At 43.8% G+C, this 25,853-nt stretch overlaps 1 protein-coding gene and 1 long non-coding RNA gene across 30 annotated transcripts in view; one reads left to right on the top strand and one right to left on the bottom strand.

Moving 5' to 3' along the window:
* The window catches only part of CAST (calpastatin), a 770,242-nt gene that overhangs the window by 75,791 nt on the left and 668,598 nt on the right, over window positions 1-25,853 (bottom strand). For 17 of the 29 annotated variants that reach the window (XM_086413227.1, XM_086413228.1, XM_086413205.1 and 14 more), the window contains one exon: window positions 17,009-17,080. The exons of 4 other annotated variants lie outside the window; for them this stretch is intronic. Coding sequence is in view for 15 of the 25 variants with exons in the window: in XM_086413205.1 (XP_086269331.1) it covers window positions 17,009-17,080 (72 nt within the window). In the remaining 10 variants the exon portion in view is untranslated. Of the gene's footprint in view, window positions 1-8,035; window positions 8,121-17,008; window positions 17,081-25,853 lie in introns of those variants that run through there. 8 more of the 29 variants (XM_086413229.1, XM_086413232.1, XM_086413231.1 and 5 more) reach the window with 1 other exon arrangement.
* Window positions 7,379-8,570, top strand: LOC147370002 (uncharacterized). The gene is made up of 2 exons (XR_015168295.1): window positions 7,379-7,509; window positions 7,770-8,570. It is a non-coding gene; the product is annotated as an uncharacterized LOC147370002 (long non-coding RNA).

The raw sequence follows: 25,853 nt of genomic DNA, 5'->3' as shown, positions 1-25,853 counted from the left end.
ACTAATTTTAATCAATGAAACTACGTGAAATATGCAGGAATCCATACATATTTAATTATTTTATACTAAAATTATACATAATGATTGCTGGCAATGAATGTTATATCCAGCTATTGGGCACTGTGCCAGGTCAAGCATTAACACCTTTGCTGTTTGTCTGGTTGCTGAGGCATGTCTGACTCTTTGTGACCCCATGGACTGTAGCCCACCAGGCTCCACTGTCCTTTGGATTTCCCGGGCAAGAATACTGGAGTGGGTTGCCATTTCCTTCCCCAGGGGATCTTCCTGACCTAGGGACTGAATCCGTGTCTCCTGCACTGGCAGGCGGATTCTCTACCATGGGCTAATAATTAATAGAGCCCTGTGGAGGGCAGGCAAAGAGCGGCTGAGAAGCACGATCACAGGCTAAGAAAACAGGCAGCACTGCTCAGTTTTCCAGTTTCCCTTTGGACAGGACCTCTGCATAGGAGGTGTGAGTGAAGTCACAGAGCTGCCTGGTACTCAAAGTGCTCCCCAGCATGCTCACCAGCTTGTTGAGGGACAGGCATGCTAACTCAGAGATTTTCTTCACATGGTTCATCAAGGAGTGACAGTTTTTGCCTTTTATCTCTGGCATTTTTAATGAGACGTTCTGGGCACCAGGGTTATACTTCTCTGCTTCAGGGAGGGTCTCAGAATTGGTGGTCACAGACGATTAACACCTAGTTCAGTGGTTTTGGGGCTTCCCTGGTGGCTCAGGTGGTAAAGAATCTGCCTGCAATGCAGGAGACCTGAGTTCGATCCTTGGGTCAGAAGATACTCTGGAGAACAGAATGGCTACTCACTCCAGGATTCTTGTCTGGAGAAGTTCATGGACAGAGGAGCCTGGTGGGCTCCAGGGAGTCCATGGGGTTGCAAAGCGTCAGACACGACTGAGAGAATTCACTTTTCAGCGCTCTTTGGCCCAGAAGCAGAACCACTGATGGGCACTGTGTGGGGAGGGGCAGGGCAGGAATGGACACTTAGAAACTTACAAAGGAGTTTGTCCAAAAGCCTAAGGCAGGAGGAAGACAGAGGAAGGGTTACAGCCTAAAACGCTGTAAGCACCCCAGGGGATTTTGAAACTCTTTGACATTGAGAATGACTGCTTTAGGTAGTTTTAAAGGAGATGGCTTTATAGGGGGTTGGTGGAATGGCCTGTATTTTCTATTAAAACCATCTATCGTTATCCATGGGCACTTTTCTTCCGGTAACAAACTTAAGTCTCTTCCTGCTTTCATTTGGTCAAGAGAAAGGTACCAGAATTCATTAGATAATGGGTCAGATTCACAAAATTACTTTTCAAAAGTACTTTCCAGCTGGTTTTGAAATGAAGATTTGTGGTGCTGACATGGCGAGTCTGAGTTACTAAACAGCATAGATGCTCCCTAAAAAAACAGTCCTGCAATACTCCAAGAATATCTGTCTTCTCCAGTCTCATGACCACAAACTCTGAGGACAATTGATAATTGGGATTATGCCTGTAGTGTACATCTTTCTTACACTAGAAAAATGTAGAATATAGGCTTCGCCAAGCTCAATAGCACTGTCATCTTATAGGCAGATATTCTGGCCCACTAGAGGAACTCTTAATGCTACACATATCCACACATCTAGTATACAGGATTTATTTAAGAAAAAAGTAAATTTTTTTTCTGAAAACATTTCAGAAACATAATATTTGTCTATCTCTGTAGATCAGGATTCTAACACTCAAATGAAAATATACTTCGGGGGATGTGAATGAGTGTATCAGGCCAGAATGAAGAGGGGGTAGGAGGCTTCACGACAAAATAGAATGTGCAATTATTATCTAAAGGCTTTCAAAAATTTTAAAACCATTGCGCAGGCTTAATAAAATTAATCTGAATTCTGATTCAAGAGCCCCTTTCTGTTCTAGACACATAAATATAAAATTTAACATTGAAACATTAATTAAAGAGATAAATCAAGAGATGGCAAGTATAAAAGAGAAGTTGAGAATTCTGGAAGATAAAAATTCTGGCCACAAGTTTCAGTTCCCCACTATAGACCAAGCCCTCTGAACCTCATGCATCTTTGTAAACAAAATATTATGAAAAGAAGCATGTCCAAAAGCATATATCCCAGGACTCTGATAATGACAAGTCATGGTAATGGCATTATATTAGACAATTTTATTTGCTTTGTTAGATATAAACAGAATTTTCCTATCCCACGATAAGAAGGAAACAGAAAAGACTTATACGGCTGAAAACCATACAAATAATTTCCCCTCTGCTACTCTGGCCACCCTTCATTAGTACAGCTAATGAAGAAACAATATGCAGGAGGCTGAGTCTCTGGTTTCTCTGTAGGAGCAACTTTCTGCCCCAGCAACTCTATTCTGGACAACTCTGGAGGGATCAAGATCTCATCGAGGTATTTATACTAAGGAGCTCAATCCATGACAGAGTCCAAAGAGTATGCCTGTTTACTCGCCCAGGTGCATTCTTATACCAGCTTTGAGTGAAAGAGGAGTGGTTCAGGCCCTTTCTTAGGCTCCAACAGAGGGCCACGAACATCAATCAGGTCAGTTCAGGGAGGCCACTCAGGATGGCTCAGAAGTCTCAGCTCCTGTCAGTAGAAGAGCCACAACTCTCAGCAAGATTGCACTGCACCGCTGCTCACAGACCGACTCTGGTGAGCCAACTCCCTTCTTAAAGCAGCGCTCATTCCACTTTTACAGGTTTAAGGATTTACCTTGAAAGCTTACTGGGCCATAGATTCCAGTGATGCTGACTGGGTAGGTCTGAGGTGCGACCTGGACACTCTCCATTTTTAATTAAGGATCTCAGGTGAATTTCACACAGATGCTTTCCAGACTTCATATCATGAAACACTGCATTAGAGCATTCCAAGGAGGGAGGAAGAAGTACAACCCCAGGACACAGGTCAGGAGAGTCCCAGGCCCATGGATTAGCCTGGGATTATCCCACTACACTGCCTTCTCTATTTAAGAAACAAGAACTTCTCTCCTCTGAAGAGACCCTGCTGCTAAAACACAGCCCTGTGCAATTAAGGAAGCCCTGCTTCAGTTACAGTCAACTTCCCCATTGCTTAGTATAACTAGTCCATTTGCAGGACTCCCTGGGAAACTCCTTACGTTCCAGAACTCGGATGATGACGAGCCACGGAATTATCACCACTCACACACATCTTAGCCATTATGATCAGTATGTACCATGGGACCTAGAGGACTGAGGATAATTATGTTTTGGCAATATGTAAAGTTAGTTTACCAAAGCTAACTTGACTAATCAGTAAAAGCAGACCCAAATCTTCTTTCCAATATATAAGAAATCCTCCCAAATAAAACTGATTGTTAGGGTTTTGTAAGTGTTGCAAAAGCATCTAAGGGAAAATAAACAAACACTATCAACAAAAGAGACCAAGAGGCACCTTTGTAACTAAGATGTGCCAATTACTGCTAGCAAAGGAATCAACAAAAATGATAAAGGGTGAGCAGATGAGCATCTGAGCTTCTTCCTTGTTTTGCTAAGGATATGTATCCACCACGTGGCAGCTGGGAAACATGAAATATTCAATCAGAAACAAAATGGAGACAATGTGCCCTTAGAGGTAAGTGTCTGGAATGCAGGGGCACGTTATCCTGTTGGTGAGCTTGTCTGGCCTCCCTGCATCTCAGCTTGGGTTGTGAAGCAACAGGAAGATGAACAGGACGACCTGTCACCCTCAAAGCTGGTTTGGCAGACAGACAGCACAGACTCAAGCAGCTATGGAGTCTCCAGTTAATCTGTGCACTGTGCAGGGCAAATGGAAACCTCAGGTTGTCATTGCCATCTGATGGGAATCCTGTCTGCAGGGGACCGTTGTCAAGAACATCTCACGAGAGAGCCCTATAATGAATCCAAACTCTCAGCCCCACATAACAGCATACGGAAAAGTGTGCGGCGGGAGATCAGAGTAACTCCACTGGGAGTCAGCGGTAAGTCTGGAAAGATGGATTGAGAAAATAATGAACGAGGCAAGCCAATGCTTGGGAAGTTGGATGTATTCAGATCTCTGAAGAGTCCGGCCTTGAACTGACTGGTTACAGATCTCCTTTAAGGGACTCATTTTACTAATGTTTATTCCCAGAAAAACAGGCCCATCTTAACCTCATCCCCCTTCCCTCAAACTTGCACTGCTTCACAGCACCTTGACAGCAATGCTTTTTAGCACTTTTTACATTGTGTTTTTATATTTGTTATATGGGCCATACTTCACGTCTGTATCCTCTGCACCATGACTGGACATTGTAGAAGTTAAACAAAAAGAGTTCATTATGGATCTTTTTTGATTACCTAATCTTTAGCTAATGGACAAACAGATGTTAAGCTGTAAATGCTCATAAAGCTTAGAGAACAAAAACGAATATTGTTTTACTTTTCTGCCTACCTAGGGTAAATCTCTACACTAGTGCAACAGTATCTTAGGGCTCTGTTCAAATTGAAAGAAAAAAAAAATCTTCTTTTTCAATTCAACAAACATTTATTGAGCAGTTACTATGCGGAAGGCACCACGGAACATGCAGTGGGTCCAAAGATGTGGATCTTGTATTGAAAGGGCTCACAGTAGAATAAAAAGCTGGTATTCTAAGAAAAGTAACCATAGCCAAATGAGACGATATAGTCAAATGAGACTTCAGTGTGCATTAACTTCACCCACTGCAACTCATTTTTTAGGAACTATTTTATGGACAGCTGTTAAACACGTCCTGAGAAACAACACAGGGCAATGGTTAAAAGATCAGGCTCTTACCCTCTTAATCTGGAAAGTGGGCATGATAAGGGTATCTGCCTCCTCCCTTTCTCATCATCAGATCATGTAAAGTGCTCGACATATGCCTCAGTTCAGTTCAGTTCAGTCACTCAGTCGTGTCCGACTCTTTGCGACCCCATGAATCACAGCACGCCAGGCCTCCCTGTCCATCACCGACTCCCGGAGTTCACTCAGACTCATGTCCATCGAGTCAGTGATGCCATCCAGCCATCTCATCCTCTGTCGTCCCCTTCTCCTCCTGCCCCCAATCCCTCCCAGCATCAGGGCCTTTTCCTTATTTGAGTCAACTCTTCACATGAGGTGGCCAAAGTACTGGAGTTTCAGCTTTAGCATCATTCCTTCCAAAGAAATCCCAGGGACTGATCTCCTTCAGAATGGACTGGTTGGATCTCCTTGCAGTCCAAGGGACTCTCAAGAATCTTCTCCAACACCACAGTTCAAAAGCATCAATTCTTCGGCACTCAGCCTTCTTCACAGTCCAACTCTCACATCCATACATGACCACAGGAAAAACCATAGCCTTGACTAGACTAGAACACAGTAATTGTCAGTAAGTGTAGTTATAACTATTAATGCTGATTTTTTTTTTTTTTTTTGCTGTTTAGTCACTAAGTCGTGTCCAACTCTTTTGTGACTCCATGGACTGTAGCCCGCCAGGCTCCTCCATCCATGGGATTCTCCAGGCAAGAACACTGGAGTGGGTTGCCATTTCCTTCTCCAGGGGATCTTTCCAACCCCGAGATAGAACCCACGTCTTCTGCTTGGCAGGCGGAATCTTAACCACTTAGCCAATACGCTGATCTAATACACATTGTGTTGATCTGTTCTTTTTCTGAAACCTATTAAAGTCACTTGCTAATAATTTATTATTATTGCCTAATGTAAACAGGAGGGCACAAGGCTAACAATGTCACTTCAGCAACAGGATTACACATAGCCTCCACCCAAATCTCCAAGGTTCAAATATATGTATGGACTTGCTCAGAAGTCAACCTGTCTTAAGAGATGCTGTAAAGGACCCTTAAAGATTGTAAACAATGGGACTGAGTAATTATATTTATGGCTTTCCATCAAAATAGTGTATCGACTGATCTTAACCATGGTGGGGGATGGGGGGCAGCACCCAATGAAGGGGTATTTTAAAATGTGTGCATGATAGCATTTTTGTCATGCTCTGGCATTTAGTGGGAACAAGAGAGCCCCGCCCAATTAAGAACTGTCAACCCAAATGCCATTAGTACTCTGTTGAGAAACACTGGGTAACTGACATTTTTTAGTTAAAAGCTATTCACAAAAAAAAAAAACAAAAAAACACAACTGTTTGTGAAGACCCATTGTACTTTCCCAGTATACAGATTATTAATTCAATATATAAAAAACTACAGGATAAAATAGCTCCTTCTTATGAGGCCAGACACACTGATGCTAAACCACATATCCCAGATTCAAATGGTCTCCAAAATGAGGGCACTGTGAGGTAAAGAGAAGAGACAAAGATATCTACGTACACAAGAGAACATAGGTTGTGGGCTTTTTATTTAAATAGGACTGAATGATTAAGTGGTTCATATTGTGGGAAAAGTAAATATTTCCAGCTAAGAAGTAGTGATGCCTTACAGATAGTTGTTATTATAAACAATGAATAGGAACACAAATATTTGGCTGACTTTATGAACTGAATTCAAATTAACTTCCCATGTTTTCCTAAATCTTTTTCAAATGATCAGTTTACTTGCTCTCTTTTAAATCTTCATTGGTGAGAGAAGAATTATACTCAACCAGTTCATGGACAATCAAGAAACCTAACTGACCACTAATAAACTCCTCTCCGCACTGAGAATCTTCTCTCAAAGCATGAGAACTGAAACAGACAATGTTTATACTTGAAGGCACTGCTTCGTAAACATGTCAGGCAGTCTGCAAAGTTCACTTAAAAAAAAAAAAGTCATCAAGAGTTCTTGCTGCCTGTACCAGGATTCCCGCTCTACCCTCACTGCTACTGGCCAGCTACCCCTTCTCCAAGTCGGCAGATGTAGCCTTGGCTAGTCTAGCATGATTTTGCTAAATGTCACTCTTCTGTTTTAATCTTACACAGGCAGCAATCTCCTCCCCACCGCATTCCCAGCAATAAATATCCTTTAGATACTGAATATCAGCATGCAAAAGTTAAATTCAATTTCCACAAACAACATGTCAGGAAGAGGCACTCTTCATTAGAAAATAAACTTGCCAGCTTTAAACAGCAGGTGCCACTCCTTACTGACCCTCCCTGCAATGCAGAGGTTTTCCCTCTAGAAAACATCTCATATAACAGGAAATTTCCAGAACTGCCGATTAGGCAGTCCCATTCCTCTGTTGTACGTACAGGTGGATTTCCCAGGGGACTAGTCAGAGGTCCCAAAGTCCCACCCTTGGAGGACGCTTCTTAAACTCTCAGCCTCCTTTTCTCAAGCTGTAAAATGGGAATAAAGAACCAGCCCGGTACGCGTTTATAACTGAAGCACGGGACCACACCAACAGCGCAGAAGAGACTGTCAAATCTCCACGAAAACATTTTGCATTCTTGAAAGACAGGTACAAAGCACCGCTCTTTGTGATGTCATCCGACCACAGCCTCAGGTTGTGTTCAAGGAAACAGAACCAAAACAAGTCACAACATCGGCCACGCCACACCCAGCATGTTATCAGGTACACTCAGAGGTTCAGTTCAGTTCATTTCAGTCGCTCAGTCGTGTCCGACTCTTTGCGACCCCATGAATCGCAGCACGCCAGGCCTCCCTGTCCATCACCAACTCCCGGAGAGGTTACACAAAGTGAAGTCATTCTCTAAAACGGAGGTCACCACGGCGGAGGGGGCAGGGCGCGGGGAGAAGACGGGGTCTAATCCTAAAGATCACAGGGCCAAACCGAATCCACAGAGCTGCTGCTCTTTCTTTTTTGTCTTTCAGCATTTTTTCCAGGTCACACAAATCCCTGGTTTTGGAACCCTACCGTGTACGATCACCAGATTCATTCCCAGTCCAGCAGCCAGCCACTGCGGCACCGACAGGGAGGAGGGGTCGGCAAGTAACACAAGGGAGCTTAGAACCCACTGGAAGGAGATGGATCTTAAAGGTCAAGGGACTGGTCTGGGAGCACGTCCAAGGCCCTGGGAGCCCGCCGGCCCGGGAAGCCGCCGCAGCCTCGGGGACAAGCGGCCGAAATCAGTACTCACTCTGCGTCCGGCTTCGGGGCCCGGGAGACTTCAGCCCAGCTTGCGGAACGTTTGCATTCCCGATTGCGCTCGGCCCCGCGGTTTCAGTTTGCAGCCGCAGCCGAGCTCCAGGAGAGGGACGCGGCGGGGCGGTCCCGGGACGCGCGACGCAGGCCGCTCCCCGCCCGCCTCTGCCCGCCCCGGGCAGCACCGCCCCCGGAGCCCCGCGCGGTTCGTGGAGGGGGCGATGCCCGCTCTGACTGCGGGCTGGCATCCCCCGGGCTGGCTAACAAAACAACGCGAGGCAGGTCACCCGCTGATGGCAGAGGTCTACCGCTCCAAGGCTGTCTCTGTGCGAACACACGCCCCCACATGTCGCTTTTTAGACTACGGAGTAAATTAACATTTTATATCCCATAACAGATTTTGCTTTCTAAAGAGTGGTTTACCAGAACCAAAATTCTACTGAATTATTGTACATTATACATTATGACTAAACATTTCAAAATAAGAATGGATTTTAAACTACTGAATAAAATAAGAATGCATGAATTCATACTGCCATAAATAAATGTGTTTATACATATACTCAGCCAATTCATGGGCAATCAAGAAACTTAATCGACCACTAATAAATTCCTCTCCGCCCTGAGAATCTTCTCTCAAAGCATGCGAACTGAAACGCAGACAACGTTGGCCACCTACCCCTTCTTCTGTTGGCCAGCTACCCCTTCTCTATCAGTTGGGAGATGTAGCCTTGGCTAGCCTGGAATGCTTTTGCTAAATGTCACTATTCTGTTTTAATCTTACACAGGTAGCAATCTCTCCCCGCCGTATTCCCACCAATAAATATCCTTTTGTTACTGAGGAGAGATAAGGAAATGCTTTTCCTTCTGGAAGAATACACTTACACTTGAAGTTGCTCAGTCGTGTCCGACTTTTTGCGACCCCACAGATTGTAGCCTGCCAGGCTCCTCCATCCATGGGATTTTCCAGGCAAGAGTACTAGAGTGGGTTGCCATTTCCTTCTCCAGAGGATCTTCCCGACCCAGGGATTGAACCTGGGTCTTCCACATTGGAGGCAGACACTTTACCGTCTGAGCCACCTGGGAAGTCAATAGAATGCTAACTAATAAATATAAAATAAGTGCCTGGGGTTAGGGAAAATACTTAAAAAATTTTAAAGAAATATGAGAAGCCAGTTTTCCCTAAAGCCATAAATCAGTTACAATAAAGGCTCTAGACAGGGAGCTGGGGGTATGAGTGGAGGAGGTAGTGGCAGCAGGTGGTTAAGGACCAGAAATTCAGGCCTCACTAGTAACAGCTGAGCAGCGACTCAGTCCGTGTCCAGCCAAGGCAGAGGTGACGGCCAGCGGGCATTCAGAAGAGAGCTCATCTGGGCAGGCTGGTACCCACATCCACCCGCAATCAAAGCAGGCGGGGTCCCACTGACTTCTCCTGCAAGGTGTTCCCCACAGCCACCTTATTATCATTTTTCATTTATTTCTGTTAAATAAAGGTGGTGAAAGAAAAGCCCTTCCAACTCTAATATTCTATAATTCCCTGAGGAGAAGACCCCGTCCTCATAATTCTTCTAGATGAAAATGTAGCTTAAATTCCTTTTTGGTTCATGGTCAGTATTTTCTCTGCTTTTTTGTTTCTTAACCTCAGCTTATCTTAACCTCAGCTTATCAGTGACATTTCAAATAACCAACATGACTTACTTGGGCCTGCTTCTCAAGAGGGATGAGCCCTGAGTCCCACAGCTGCAGGGGTGTAAGCAGCATATCTCTGTCAATGAGGGCGAGTATATCTGAGCTCTTCAAGGGTACAGATTACTAATTACATGGTTATGAAATAAAACTTCCAAAGATGCTTATCCTGCAGGACAGGTAGAAAGGGCCTCTTCTCATTGGAGATGGAGAGGGACGGTATTGCTCCCAGATAAGCTGTGTCTATTCCAGTCCCTCTTCTAGTTCTTTCTTCCAGCGTGGCCCCCACATCACCTGCATCTGAAAAACTGGAAGGTATTTATCAAATAGAGAAAATCCTGGGCCTTACCCCCTTACGAGGAATCAGGTTTTTGTGGCTTGGAACCTGAGAATCTGCATTTCAACCCGATTATATCTGTTAGATAATCTGATTCCCTGATCAGTTTAGGTAATCTAAGATACAAGTAATCTAAATTACCCACATTCAGCACAATTCAGCATCTCTGCAGCTCAAAATACAGTTGCCAAACCACCAGCAGCAACTGGGAGCTTGTTAGAAAAGCAGAAAGAGTCTCAGTCTCACCACAGACTTCCTGAGTCAGAATCTGCATTTTAATAAAAACCTCACTGACTGAATATGCACATTAAAATGATACTGCTCTGCATATTGTTTCCCAAACCTTGGTTATTTGTGTATGTGTGTTATCGTTGTTCAGTCATGTCCAACTCATTGCAACCCCACGAACTGTAGCCCACCAGGTTCCTCTGTCCATGGGGTTCTCCAAGCAAGAACACTGGAGTGGGCTGCCATTCCCTTCTCCAAGGGATTTTCCCAACCCAGGGATTGAACCTGGGTCTCCTGCATTGCAGACAGACTCTTTACTGTCTAAGCCACTATTTTTTTCAATCTGGCATAACTATATTTACTTAATATTTTAAAAACCAATTTACATTTTAACCATATCTAGCCTTGTCTTCCCTGGTGGCTCAGACGGTAAAGAGTCTACCTGCAGTGTGGGAGACCCAGGTTTGATCCCTCAGTTGGGAAGATCCCTTGGAGAAGGAAATGGCAACCCACTCCACTATTCTTGCCTGGAAAATTCCATGGATGGAGGAGGCTGGTAGGTTACAGTCCGTGGGGTCTCAGAGTCAGACACGACTGAGCAACTTCACTTAGCCTTGTTTTAAGCAAAACTATCCAAGAGATCACAAGCTGGAATTAAGACTGCCGGGAGAAATATCAATAACCTCAGATATCCAGATGACACCACCCTTATGGCAGAAAGTGAAGAGGAACTCAAAAGCCTCTTGATGAAAGTGAAAGAGGAGAGTGAAAAAATTGGCTTAAAACTCAACATTCAGAAAACGAAGATCATGGCATCTGGTCCCATCACTTCATGGGAAATAGATGGGGAAACAGTGGAAACAGTGTAAGACTTTATTTTTTTGGGCTCCAAAATCACTGCAGATGGTGATTGCAGCCGTGAAATTAAAAGACGCTTACTCCTTAGAAGGAAAGTTATGACCAACCTAGATAGCATATAGAAAAGCAGAGATATTACTTTGCCAACAAAGATCCATCTAGTCAAGGCTATGGTTTTTCCAGTGGTCATGTATGGATGTGAGAGTTGGACTGTGAAGAAAGCTGAGCGCCGAAGGATTGCTGCTTTTGAACAGTGGTGTTGGAGAAGACTCTTGAGAGTCCCTTGGACTGCAAGGAGATCCAACCAGTCCATCCTAAAGGAGACCAGTCCTGGGTGTTCATTGGAAGGACTGATGCTAAAGCTGAAACTCCAGTACTTTGGCCACCTGATGCGAAGAGTTGACTCATTGGAAAAGACTCTGATGCTGGGAGGGATTGGGGGCAGGAGGAGAAGGGGATGACAGAGCATGAGATGGCTGGATGGCATCACTGACTCGATGGACATGAGTTTGAGAGAACTCCGGGAGTTGGTGATGGACAGGGAGGCCTGGCGTGCTGTGATTCATGGGGTCGCAAAGAGTCAGACACGACTGAGCGATTGAACTGAACTGAACTGATCCAAGAGATCATGAGTTTGGAAGTTCTACTTTACTTTTTCTAGAACACTGAAACCCATGCAGAACTATTGAAATAAAAATGCTTGCTTACTTAACAACACACAGAATCATCTCGCCCACCACATGTGGTCCAAAGGCTCTGGGGGTGAGGCTGACACTGAACCCTGGGATGCCGGAGTGCTCGATGTCAGCTGAACGTGAGTGTCCTGAGCAACCCACAGGATGCTGAGTTTATTCCCCGCCCCCTGCCCCTCATTCACATTATGCATGAGAAAAGCCGGGCTGTGCTGCCAAAGTTAACAGGTATTTATGGTAGAATCAGGACCAAAAGCACAGAAGGAATTCTCTGGTGGGTACTTATTCCTGCACAGATCTTCTCCCCTCCAACTGGGAGCAAAGCTATGTGCCCTCTTCAATTTAAAAGGTCTGCTGCTGCTGCTGCTAAGTCGGTTCAGTCATGTCCAACTCTATGCGACCCCAAAGACAGCAGCCCACAAGGCTCCCCCGTCCCTGGGATTCTCCAGGCAAGAACACTGGAGTGGGTCGCCATTTCCTTCTCCAACGCGTGAAAGTGAAAAGTGAAAGTGAAGTCACTCAGTCCTGTCTGACTCTTAGCGACCCCATGGACTGCAGCCCACCAGGCTCCTCTGTCCATGGGATTTTCCATGCAAGAGTACTGGAGTGGGCTGCCATTGCCTTCTCCATGTTGCTAGATAACCTGTTGTTTGTTGTTGCTTAGTCACTCAGTCATGTCTGACTCTTTTGTGACCCCATGGACAGTGGCCCAGCCAACCAGCTCCTCTGTCCATGGGATTTTTCCTGCCAAGAATACTGGTGTGGTAACCAGTGATTTTTCCTCCAGTTCAATTAGGCAGTTCTCCTGTTTTCCTTTCCATAGTAAATAGCTGGCAGCTGGCAATACATTTGAAAATCCTCATTACTGAAAGTCATTCAGTCGTGTCTGACTCTTTATGACCTGATGGACTATACAGTCCATGGAATTCGCCAGGCCAGAATACTGCAGATTCTTTACCAGCTGAGCCACCAGGGAAGCCCAGTCAACACAGTGAGAGCCTTCCCAGCCCCAGATTCCTCTGCAGCAGGGTTAAGCAACGTGATCTGCACTAGCCAATCAGCTGTGCCTCACATGAGTGAGCCTGGAAATGAGCCGAGTGGAGGCGCCGCCCACTGGTAGGTCTGAGTAGAAGGCCTTCCAGCCTTCAAGGTTGGCAGTGTCCAAGTTCCCGGCTTCCAGGCTTAAACGTGATAGGTGCTGAGCTGCAGTGGCAACGAGGAGGAGCTGCCAGAGAGAGGCAGGGCGTTGTTCCCTGCTGTGAAATAGATTCTTTCTGCTGGAGCCTTTTGGATTTCTAAATGGCAACCCACTCCAGTGTTCTTGCCTGGAGAATCCCAGGGACGGGGCAGCCTGGTGGGCTGCCGTCTATGGGGTCACACAGAGTCGGACAGGACTGAAGTGACTTAGCAGCAGCAGCAGCAGGAGCTACCTGCTAGCCCTTAAGAATCCCTCTAGTGTGAAGTCGTCAGAGTGGGTTCCAATGGGAACTGATAACTTTACCCAGCACATCTTATAGCCACAGTTTTCCGCAGAGATGTTCTCTGGTTTTCCTCACCAGAGTTAGTTGGTGGTTACAATAGAAGTTGCCTGAGACTCTTTCAGTAAAATACAACTGCATGACTGATCATGGACCCCAGCTATTTATTTAGTAAGAGTCTAATTTCTATAGCCTCATTAGACCTCATTATTAATTTATAAAAATTCAATTTTAAGCACTGCTGCTGCTGCTGCTAAGTCAATTCAGTCGTGTCTGACTCTCTGCGACCCCATAGAGGTTAGCCCATCAGGCTCCTCCGTTCCTGGGATTCTCCAGGCAAGAACACTGGAGTGGGTTGCCATTTCCTTCTCCAATCCATGAAAGTGAAAAGTGAAAGTGAGGTAGCTCAGTCCTGTCTGACTCTTAGTGACCCCATGGACTGCAGCCTACCAGGCTCCTCCATCCATGGGATTTTCCAAGCAAGAGTACTGGAGTGGGGTGCCATCGCCTTCTCCGATTTTAAGCACTAAACACCTTAAAATAATGATTTTGAATTAGAAATATCTATGCCACTTAAGTATTTTGGACCTCCAAACCCAGGACTGTATGGCAGAAGTGATATTATTTGTACACATAATTACTGATTTTGTAAGAATTCTCATAAAACATTTCTGCAATACATGGTAACCAGTCTCTAATATACAGCTATATACAGCTCGCTGCTGCTGCTGCTGCTGCTAGGCCGCTTCAGTCGTGTCTGACTCTGTGCAACCCCATAGACAGCAGTCCACCAGGCTCTGCCGTCGCTGGGATTCTCCAGGCAAGAACACTGGAGTGGGTTGCCATTTCCTTCTCCAATGCATGAAAGTGAAAAGTGAAAGTGAAGTGGCTCATTCGTGTCCGACTCTTTGCGGCTCCTCTGTCCATGGGATTTTCCAGGCAAGAGTACTGGAGTGGGGTGATATTGCCATACTGAAATTTTAATACAGACTAAGTTTTTCTTTGGAAGGAATGATGCTAAAGCTGAAACTCCAGTACTTTGGTCACCTCATGCGAAGAGTTGAATCATTGGAAAAGACTCTGATGCTGGGAGGGATTGGGGGCAGGAGGAGAAGGGGACGACAGAGGATGAGATGGCTGGATGGCATCACTGACTCGATGGACGTGAGTCTGAGTGAACTCCGGGAGTTGGTGATGGACAGGGAGGCCTGGCGTGCTGCGATTCATGGGGTCACAAAGAGTTGGACACGACTGAGCGACTGAACTGAACTGAACTGAAGTTTTTCTTAATAAGTAAAACTTACTTTAAGTAATAAGTAAACTTTACGTTTACTTAATAAGTAAAACTTACTTTAAGTTGTCACTTACTTTGAGTTGAATGTGTCCAGAATCAAGAAAACCAGAACTAATTCTCACTACCAATTATATCTACTATTGTCATGTTATGTGTCGGGAGAATATCATTTGCCTGTGTGTTGTGATAATTTATTGTGTAATAAAAGGCTTCAAGGGGTCACAAATGCTATTAAATGATGCATGGGAATGGTCATTTTTAAGTGATGATGATACTGAGGACTTTCAATCTAGTATCAAAAGACAAAGTTAAAAAACTAAGAAAGTATATATATATATATATATATATAATATATATGTATGCACATATATAAGTATATATATTATGCACATATATAAGTGTATATATATATATATTTCTGATACTCTGTAAGGGTTAAAGATATAAAAAGGAAGGAATGAAGAATTAAATCCTGGAAAAAACAATATTCAGGAAATTGGTGAAGGAACTCCAGTCAGGAAACCACAGTGATAAAGAACAATAGAAGAATGGGATGGGAGAAGCCAAGGAGAGAATTACAAGTCTGCCAGTAAATACTAAATCAGTCACTGTGTGGCTAAATGTCTCTGCCTCCTAGCTACACTCCCTCCCACAGCTTCCTGAGGCAGGGGCAAGGTTTGAGGAGAATTGCCAAATTCTTTACAAGAATTCTACCTAGAAATGAGTGTATGATACTCCTGGGTAGAAAAAAAATGTAAAAGGGACTGCTTCTTACCACTAAATTCAAGGAGGGGGTGGGCAGGAAATAAAGGAAACGAAACAAAAATACCTAAGTGTGATTTTCCACAATGGACTGACCCTCCAAGAGTTTGAATGAATGAAATGAATAAAGGCCCTTCCCAGGCAGGAGATCTGGACAATGTACTGAAACTCCAAGAGTTTAGGTAATGACATTACCTAGAAACCATTTACAAATGATTCACTAAAAATCTCTTGAGATTGAGGTCTGGCTAATGAAGCTTTGGCCACCTGATGCAAAGAACCAGTCTTTTCACTGAAAAAGACCCTGATGCTGGGAAAGATTGAAAGCCGGAGAAGAAGGGGACAGCAGAGGATTAGATGTTTGGATGGCATCACCAACTCGATGGACATGAGTTTGAGTAAACTCCGGTAGTTGGTGATGGACAGGGAGGCCTGGCATGCTGCAGTCCATGGGGTCACAAAGAGCGGACACGACTGAGAGACTGAACTAATGAAGCTTCAAATTTTTAGAGGCATAACTTAAGTGCAAGTTAAATAAAAGTCATAATATTACAAAAGATAGGACATGTCTAGAAAATATATTTTAGTTGGAGACCTCCAAACAAGAGAGTATGAGGACTAACAAGGGCAATGGCAGCAGAGATACCCTGGTCCAGCCTCTTCTCATGTCTCAGCTGGGTTTTAGTTTGGATACTTATAAGGGGTTTGGACAGCAGCTGAGGCTCCAGGAGGCTCTAAAATATGAACTCTTCACCAAGCAAGTAACATACATGAATGAGGAAGTCCACAGCCCTCCACAGGAGAGCTACCAGTTTCAATGGAAAAAAAATGCTTATTTTCAGTAGTCATATAGGCAATCCTGAAACAGGTTAAGGTTTGGATAATCCTGGACATACTGGAAGATCACCAGCTGAAGTGGAAGGAGCATAGATAGCTTTTACTTTATATATTGAAAACTATTAGCTTAAATTGGAGTTACAGCTTATCTTGAAAGATGAAATTTCAGTGGTTTTTGTAAGCTGCAAAACTTGGTAGTGTTATATTGCCGAAGAAGGCTTGGTCAGACTTTAAAAGGTCCAGGATCTTTTGTGAACTGGAAGCCTGGGTTTGAACCCTACCTCCATCTTACTGGCTTTGTGATCTTGTCAAGGTTACTTAAGCTCTCTGACCCAAGGTTTCCTCAAGTATAAAGGAATAATAATTATAAGGTTGTGACAGATTACATAAGATAATTACACAGCACATTTAGCAAGAGCCTGCTATGCTTAATACTCATAAAGATAATTTGAATTATTTTCTGAAGAAATGAAAAAACTATATTTCTACTCATAATATGTGCAAAAATCAAATATTATTTATAAACATTTAGAATAATGATTAATATTTTTGGACGCTTACTATTAGATGCCAGTAAGAATAATAACACAAATGTCTTTATTAGGTCTTAAATCATCAAGTCCTTATTAAGAAATGTTATGCCTGTTGCTTTGTACCTCCCCCACCTGCCCAGAAATGATACTTTGTTCGATTTTCAGTGACATATTTGACATGTCTGTTTTCCCTACAAGTCCCACCCCCCACTAGTGATACATCTGTAAAGTAGGTGTCTTTTCATGTCCAGGAAATGACTGACCTTGGGGACCGGGGCTTTTTCACCAGCCTGAGTTTTGGAGAGCTGACTGCTCCCAAGGCTTGTTGCTTTTTTCTGAAAAAAGAAAAAAGAAAATATTAGCTTCGATGGGGGAAGATACCTTAACAGTGTGGTCAAGCGTAAATTTTTCTATCAATACAAATATCTTTTCAAGCAAAATTCAGACTAATATACTCAATGCTAAGCACACAAAAAGTGAAACAAGTTTTTAATTTGTTATATCTTAGCCTGAAGACTATATAAATATTAAAAAGAAAGAGTGCATTGAGTAAATTGCAATTGTTCAATAGTCAATGGTTTTGGAAAACTGCCGAACTCCTCACATGGCCAGGTGCCATTTTCCACTGCCATGCATTCCCAGAACAGCATCACTCACTGGGACAGGGTGCGTTCTTTCTCTCTTACCCTGAGCGCTGCAGAGCAGGCGTTAGCACAGTCTGCAGAGGGTGACTCAGCAGCAAGGATGCAATCCTATGTCTAAGAAACTTATCTTAGGGAAATAATAGTACAAGAGCAAAAGCCTTTTTTTTTCACAGATATTCATCACGGTATTCTGACTTCAAAAAGCAAAAAACAATATAGGTAATAATGAATGTTTATTGAGTCCTTTATTACCTATACTGTTTTTTGCTTTTTGAAGTTAGAATACAATGATGCATAATAATAAATGTTTATTGAGTTCTTGGGCTTCCCTGATAGCTCAGTTGGTAAAGAATCTGCCTACAATGCAGGAGACCCCGGTTCGATGCCTGGGTCAGGAAGATCCGCTGGAGAAGGGATAGGCTACCCACTTCAGTATTCTTGGGCTTCCCTTGTGGCTCAGCCAGTAAAGAATCCGCATGCAATGTGGGAGACCTAGGTTCGATTCCTGGGCTGGAAGATCCCCTGGAGAAGGGAAAGGCTACCCACTCCATAAGGGCTTCCCTGATAGCTCAGTTGGTAAAGAATCTGCCTGCAATGCAGGAGAACCCAGTTTGATTCCTGGGCTGGGAAGATCCCTGGAGAAGGGAAAGGCTACCCACTCCAGTATTCTGGCCTGGAGATCCCATGGACTGTATAGTCCATGGGGTCTCAAAGAGTCAGACACAACTGAGCGACTTTCACTTCATTTTCACTGCACATTGAGTTCTTACTCAATGTGTATCAGGTAATTGTTCCATCAGAATAACTAAATTATAGATAATAATAAAATAATGCTCTAATAATACAATATATTACAGTACTATTGTAAGTGCTCTAAGCATCATCATGTGTAACGTGTATAACATCATATAACATGATAAATATGTAACATGTATCATGTATAACAAGTTAGTTAATCTTAAAATTACACAATATAAGGCTGTTACTATTGTTATCCCCATTTTATGGGTAAAGAGATGGAGGAATGGGGTGAGTATATAACTTGGCCGTGGTCACAGCTCGTAAAAAGCAAAATGTCTATTTCAGACCTTATTCTCTCACCTACCTACACTGCCTCCCACATAAGAGGTCATGCTATGAACAGCTACAGGATGAAATGTCATGTGGTTGTTTAAAGATCATGTTTAGAAGAACACTGCATTAAATGAAAATATTTAACTTATATTTTACATAAAGAAAAGCCACATTATAAAGTAACATGCATAGTATGATCTCTGAAGTTCATGTGGGGTTATTTTCTGATAGTGGGGTTAAGCGTTCTTTTTTTTTTTTTGTATTTTCTTATATAACTACTTGGAGAAGGCAATGGCACCCCACTCCAGTGTTCTTGCCTGGAGAATTCCATGGACAGAGGAGCCTGGTGGGCTGCAGTCCATGGGGTCACTAAGAGTCAGACACGACTGAGCGACTTCACTTTCACTTTTCACTTTCACGCATTGGAGAAGGAAATGGCAACTCACTCCAGTGTTCTTGCCTGGAGAATCCCAGGGACGGGGGAGCCTGGTGGGCTGCCGTCTATGGGGTCGCACAGAGTCGGACACGACTGAAGCGACTTAGCAGCGGCAGTGGCATATAACTACTTAAGTGACAAATGGATAATAAACAAGGGGGGAAGATAAAATATACAGTTGCTTTCTCCACAAGGACTTGATATCTTGTATCTTTTACTTATGAATTTTACTTATGTATTTCAGAGAAGCAAGCATATAAAGTTTATAATGCAACATGGCGAGATTATGATCCAGTATCTATAAAACATGAAGCATATACTATAAGCATTGAATACATAGGAGGGGTTATCATGCCGATTAGCTGATATATAACACTGTAAAGAGTTACATTTCCACTTACACACAACTTTGGACACTTTTTGAAAAATATATAATTGAGAAGAATTTGGTTGAATTCTTTAACATTTAGAAGATATTCAGCAAAATTTATATTGCTTAATTTTGTGAAACTGTCTGCCACAATTTGAGCTAAAGTTTGAGCTGAAGCCTTGTTTCCCTTCAGGGCAAATACTGTCTTAGCAAGTAGAAAAGATGAAACTCAGCTTGCTGTCCTCAAAGTCCAATGGTCATGTGTCCACTGGTTGGCCATTCTCAGAGCCCTGCAGGGTGCCCACTGAATCAACAGTGTGGACACTTTTTAATGGGTGTCTGAGGGTCTTCAGAGGCCTCTGCAGGGGCCCCAGACTCCAAAGTATCAACTGTAAACTAAGTAGTCTCTCCCAAGCATTCATGCACTACCATCAACCAGAGGAAGAAAAAAATCCTAGATAAATGTGATAGAAATTAAAGAGGGCTTCCCTGGTGGCTCAGATGGTAAAGAATCTGCCTGCAATGCAGGAGACCTGGGTTTGATCCCTGGGTGGAGACGATCCCCTGGAGAAGAGAATGGCTACCAAATTCCAATATTTTTGCCTGGAGAATACCATGGACAGAGGAGCCAAGCAGCTTCTGATAATCATAGTGCATAACATGGATTCCGTGTAAGGGGTTGGATATAAGAAATGAAGACAAGCATATAGCATTGGGGTTATTCATTATACTTGCATTTTCCATTTCAACCTCCTCATTTCCAGTGAGGAGACTGAAGCGTGGCAAAGTCCAATCACTGTCCACTGCTCCAGCTATTAACTTGTGGTCCCAGCTGTAATCAGGGAAGGTCACGTTGCAATCCTGCACTAACTGCAGCTTCAATTCTCACATCAGAATGCACATACCAGACCCAGACTTATCTGTAAATGAATTCTACTCCACCCGTTAGCTAAGATTTGCCCACAAAAATTAAAAACTTTTGGCTGAGTTACAAAACCATTAAGTTAAAAATAACTTGATACACATGCTTTTTTTTTTTTAATAAATTTAACATACATAATGGTTTTTATTTTACCTGTGTATAAACTTAACGTTTACTTTAAAAGGTAATTTTAAAATTATTATTAAATTCAGTATCTTTTAACTCAACTGAGGATGGGTATCTCAGCTTTCCTGTGGGTATGACCTTGCTTTGTTCTTTGAGACAACTGAATTACCTAGTTTACAAAGGACCAATTTAGTTTAGCTGAAACAGGAGTAGAATTTGTAAAAAATGATCTTCCATTATGTAATATTTATAGAGCTCTTAACAATGTCAGGCACTTGAAACACAGCACAAAAGCTTAGATATGCACACATATACCACAGCACAAACCCCTTATTCTCAGATTTGTATTGTTACACATTGTTTTCACTGTGAACCACACATACATGACGTGGTTCTCTCTTCAGCTGTATTTGACTTCATGCATCCCTTTACTCCGGGCTTCCCTTGTAGGTCATTTGGTAAAGAATCTGTCTGCAATGCAGGAGACCCAGGTTCGATTCCTGGGTCAGGAAGACCCCTCTGGAGAAGGAAATAGCAACCCACTCTAGTATTCTTGCCTGGAGAAGCCCACAGACAGAGGAGCCTGGTGGGCTACAGTCCATGGGGTCGCAAGTGTTGGATACAACTTAGCGACTAAACTACCCATCACCACCATCCCTTTACTCACTGGACATTTACTGAACCCTGGCTAGAAGCCTGGTCCTACTGTAGGCAGTGGTGATATAATGACCAATTGAACAAAACAGGTCTTACTCCTGTACTGCTTACATTCCAGTAAGAGGACTTGGACTCTAAATAAGTCAATAAAAATCAAGATGGTTTCAAAGAGTGAAGAGTGTTGTAAAGATAATAAAACAGGGTCATGTAACAGAGAGTAACTGGCTAAGGGTTCCTTAGACAGGATAGACAAAGAAGTGACATTTGACTGAGATCTGGTATAAATAAATCAAGCATAAAGTGTGGCACGGGGGAAGGGAGGCATTCGAGGTGGATAGGGCGGCACGGATAAGGGTCCTGGGCTGGGTTTAGCAAGCTGGAGGAACAGAGGGAAGTTGCTGCCGCTGAAGCAAGGTGGGCACCAGCAAGCATGGAACAAGGTGATACAGGATGCTGAATCAAGATGCTGAGTCCGAAGCGATGGGTTCATGACAGACCCATAGTCAGGTGGGCTGGGACCACCAGTTTCTTGCAGGCCTTGGCTGGCTTCCTGCCTTCTCTGGGTACCTACCATCTAGTCCTTGGGAGTCTTTCTTGTCTCCACTGGAAAAGTTCTCAAAGTCCCTTGGCTTCACGTCAGCGTGAACTTAACTTGTGCAGTCTTCCTCATCCTCACCCCCTCTCTCCCCCCAACCATGAACATCAGTCCTTAGAAATCGCAGTCTGGCCTGGACATGTTTCTCACCCAGCTAGGTCTGCACATTCACAGCTCTGACAGGGCTGGGTCTACCCCTGGATAGAATGGAATTCATTTACTCACAGTAAGGGAAAACTCGCAACAAGCTCACTCCTGTAGGATTCTGCCTTTGTCTTCACACACAGACACGCTCTGGTCTCTACAGGATTAAGCTGTTACGTGAGAACACCGGTACCAGGACAATTCAAAGTTTGAGTTCAACTAATTTTTCTTCGAGGCCACTGAACAGATTCTCCCTTGCCATTCAACCGCATTCCTTCTAACATTTACGAGCACGTCTCTGTTTTACTTAAGTTTTATAGAAAGGAAATGGTCAGGAATGGTCTGCCCCTCGTCTATGGCTGAGTCACGCTTCCTGGCAGGCCTCAGTTTTAAAAACAGTTGACAGAAGTGTCACCATCCATGCCAGATCTGCCTCTACTGGACTCTGACTCCAGGTCATCAGGTCCGGTCCATTTATAGGGAATTTGTGTGATTTTTTCCTGCTCAGGTGCAGACTCCTGAGAAGACATAGACCCTGTTTCCACGGACCATGAATCCACACCTTCTGCTAGAAGCTGCCTCTCCCATCTCGAAAGAAGTTCAGAGTCTGCCGGCCAGGAGACCCATACAATGGGCACCTTGTCTTGAGCAGACAAGATGGATAAAGAACGCACAGATTACATCCATCCTATCCGCTGTTGCAGGAGGACATGAAAGGAATTAACGGCATGCCTTTCTTGGATGTCTGTTGTGGTTCATAACAAAAGTTTTTATTGAATGAATCAGAACTCAAGTCTCAAAATAAGAATTCAAGTTTTCAAAGTAACAATGAAATTCCGAGAGCCAGGCAAAGCTGCTGTGTCACTATCTTCTAAAATCTCAGGAAAGGCCCCTTAAGTGAGGCCTCATGCCAGCCTGAGACCTGATGGCTCTACACAGAAAAGTGCCGAATCCTCTAGAATAATGGTCCTGCTCTTTGATACATGTGGCAGGAAAATCCTGGCTGCAACCAAATGCCAACTATGAGACCTCGGTCAAGTTTATGAGCACTATTAAACACTCACTTTCTCACCTGAGCAATGAAAATAATCCTATTTGTATCTCAGAGAGAGACTGAGAGGACTGTATGAAATGAAGTGTGGCCTGAAGTCTGTGGCTCACAGGTTAGAAATTCCTGCTCTGGGGGAGAGAGAGGCCCAAGGCCTTGAACCAGTGGCACTGGGACAGACTCATCAACCCAGGGCAACCCCTGTGCATCTAATTTTAACTCATAATGGGTCTTAGTGGCTGCTGAGAATTTTTTTTGAGCTTTGTTATCTATATAATACATGTGCTTAGTCACTCAGTCATGTCCGACTCTTTGCAACCCCATAGACTGCAGCCCTCCAGGCTCCTCTGTCCATGGAGATTCTCCAGGCAAGAATACTGGAGTGGGTTACCATGCTCTCCTTCAAGGGATCTTCCAAACCCAGGGATCGAACTCAGGTCTCCCACATCATAGGCGGATTTTCTATCACCTGAGCCACCAGGGAAGCCCATTTATATAATAGAAGAATAGTTTTTTCATTGAAAAGAAAGTGATTTTTTTTTTTTAAGGACTGGTCATGATTCTATTACCTGGAAACAATTTGATCCATTTGAGATTTGCTTTTAAGCTTTGTTAGGTTGAACAAGAACAGCCTTCAGAGCAGAACTAATTTTTTTCAATACAGTGAGTACTGTACCCAGCGATTCTGACTGGTGAGAACATGTCCTGTGACTGTTCTCTGTGACAGGAACTCTGGAGATGATATGAAATTATACATACAATGCATCTAAGCCCACACTCAGAGATACTGTGATTACTCAATAACTGCTGTGCACGGTAAGTCACTTCAGGTGTGTCTGACTTTTTGTGACCCCATGGACTAGCCCACCAGGCCCCTCTGGCCATGGGATTCTCCAGGCCAAGAATACTGAAGTGGGTTGTCATGCCCTCCTCCAGGGGATCTTCCCAACCCAGGGACTGAACTCATGTCTCTTAAGTCTCCTGCATTGTAGGCGGGTTCTTTACCACTAGCGCCACCTGGGAAGCCCGATAACTGCTAGCTGAGGGGAACCTGGGATCACTTCCGGGGTCAATGCTGAAAGGCTTCCGTGATGAGTGTGGCCTTCCAGAGCCAGAGCAGCAGGTCCTGGTGCTCGTGCGTCAGCTGTGACAGATGCCGGCCCCTCTGGACCTCGCTCCCCTAGGCCTCACACGGTGTGTGAGTGTGTGTGTGGGAGGGTGATCCAGCGTCATCAAGATCCGCAGGAATAAACATGATCTCAGTGTTTCTGGGAGTGGCAAGCCTCCTTCTGAGGTACTACAGGGTGTCAGGACAGGATATGGGATAGGCGATTTCAACAGCCTTTGCGGCACATTTCAATATTAGTAAAATACCTGCAGAACACTCAAGCGCATTGCTAAATGAACAAAGAAGCAAGTCAGTGACCAGGCGTATAAATGAGAAAACTGTCACAACTCAAATCCCTTCACAGTAAAAGAAGGAACTTCGGTTTGTAAGCTGGGCCACAGCCTCCTGGCAAACACAGGTTTGTTTCCCTTTTACACTGATGACAGTCTTATGTAAGTAAATTGAGATTAAAAAGGAAGGAGTGTTTCTGCCTTAAATAACTAAAGAAAACCCTAGACCACTATATGCTACAGCGGTTTCCAGATGCTGGACACCAGTCAGCAAGGACGGGGTCCCCCAGAGAGGGAAAACAAACCAGGGATGCCCTGTGATTGCCACCGTCTACTGCCCACGGAGTTTCCAGCTGTTGGATTATGCGGTGGCTGTCTGTCTGTCTGGGCTGAGGAGATGAAGTTGGGAGTTCAAAGGTCAAGGGAAGGGCACCAGAGAGGGGAGGTGCAAAAGTTAGCTCCAGAGATGTGCATGTGAAGAGAGCCTGAATGTGGGGAAAGAAGACCCAGAAGGAAGAAGCAGAGACAATATCAAAGGGTTTCCCGGGAGCCAGGACCAGGATGTGTTGCCAGCAGTCAGAACCACTGGGTAGGGAATGAAGAAGAAAAAGGCTCCTCCTCTAAAAGCTGCTCTGGTCCAGCCAAACAAAGGTTAAAAGCAAACCCCAAAGTGTCAAAGTGATCAAAGTGTCTCCAGTAACTTAACTATGTTCCAAAACCAAGCTCCAGAAAACTTAAAGCAACAGTAACAAAAAGCACTTACACAATATAAAAATCACATCTGTTTGTTATCTAATAAAAAATTACAAGGCATGCCTAGAAGCAGAAAAATGCAACTTTGGGCTTTTCCATACACAGGAAAACTATAACGTGCAAGAAGCATAGTATCTTGATTGCAGGGCTGGCTACGTGAATCTACAGGTAATAAAATGGCATAGAATATATATAAGTTTCCTAGTCTTCATATCATATTATAGTTGTAGACCACGTAACCAGTGGGGAAACGAGGTGAACGGTATGTCGCACCAGCTGTATTATCTTTGCAACTTTCTGGCAATCTATAATTATTTCAAAATAAAAAGCTTTCTAAAAGTATGTTTAGGAGAAAAATAGCAAATATCTTAATAAAACTACCCAGGGACTTCCCTAGCGATTCAGTGGTTAAGACCCTGCACTTCCATTGCAGGGGACATGGGTTCCATTCCTGGTCAGAGAACTAAGATTTCACACGGCCAAAAAAAAAAAAAAAAAGTATGAGATGAAAAACACACTGCAATTAAAAACTGATGAGACACTGCAGAAGAAAAGATTAGTGAACTTGGAGACATGGCAATAGAAATAACCCAAAATGAAACAGAGAGTGAAGGGCTAGAGGACAGACAACAGAGCATCGCTGAGTTGTGGGGCAATCCCATGCCGCTAATACATGCACAGCCACAGCCTCCAAAGAATAGAGAGATGAGGAGACAAAACAAAATACTTGAAGAAATAATGGTCAAACATTTCCAAACTGCATGAAAATATAAACTCACAAGAAGCTCAACAAATACCTATTAAGAGTGATGAGTTGGGTATGAAGGAGCAAGCTGGGTTTTAGACTCCCATCCCCCAAAGATTCAAGAGATAATGGAGTCAACCCATGGGTGACAGCTTTTCCTCTGCCCCAGCTAAGTCATGGTGCCATCCACCGCTGT

The sequence above is a fragment of the Bos grunniens genome, chromosome 7 (genome assembly GCF_055505025.1).
Source record: "Bos grunniens cultivar Pamir isolate PY7600 chromosome 7, Bosgru_T2T1.0, whole genome shotgun sequence".
Taxonomy (NCBI): Eukaryota; Metazoa; Chordata; class Mammalia; order Artiodactyla; family Bovidae; genus Bos; species Bos grunniens.
Note: the sequence above shows the minus strand (reverse complement) of the source record. Positions and strands in the feature narration are given on the sequence as shown.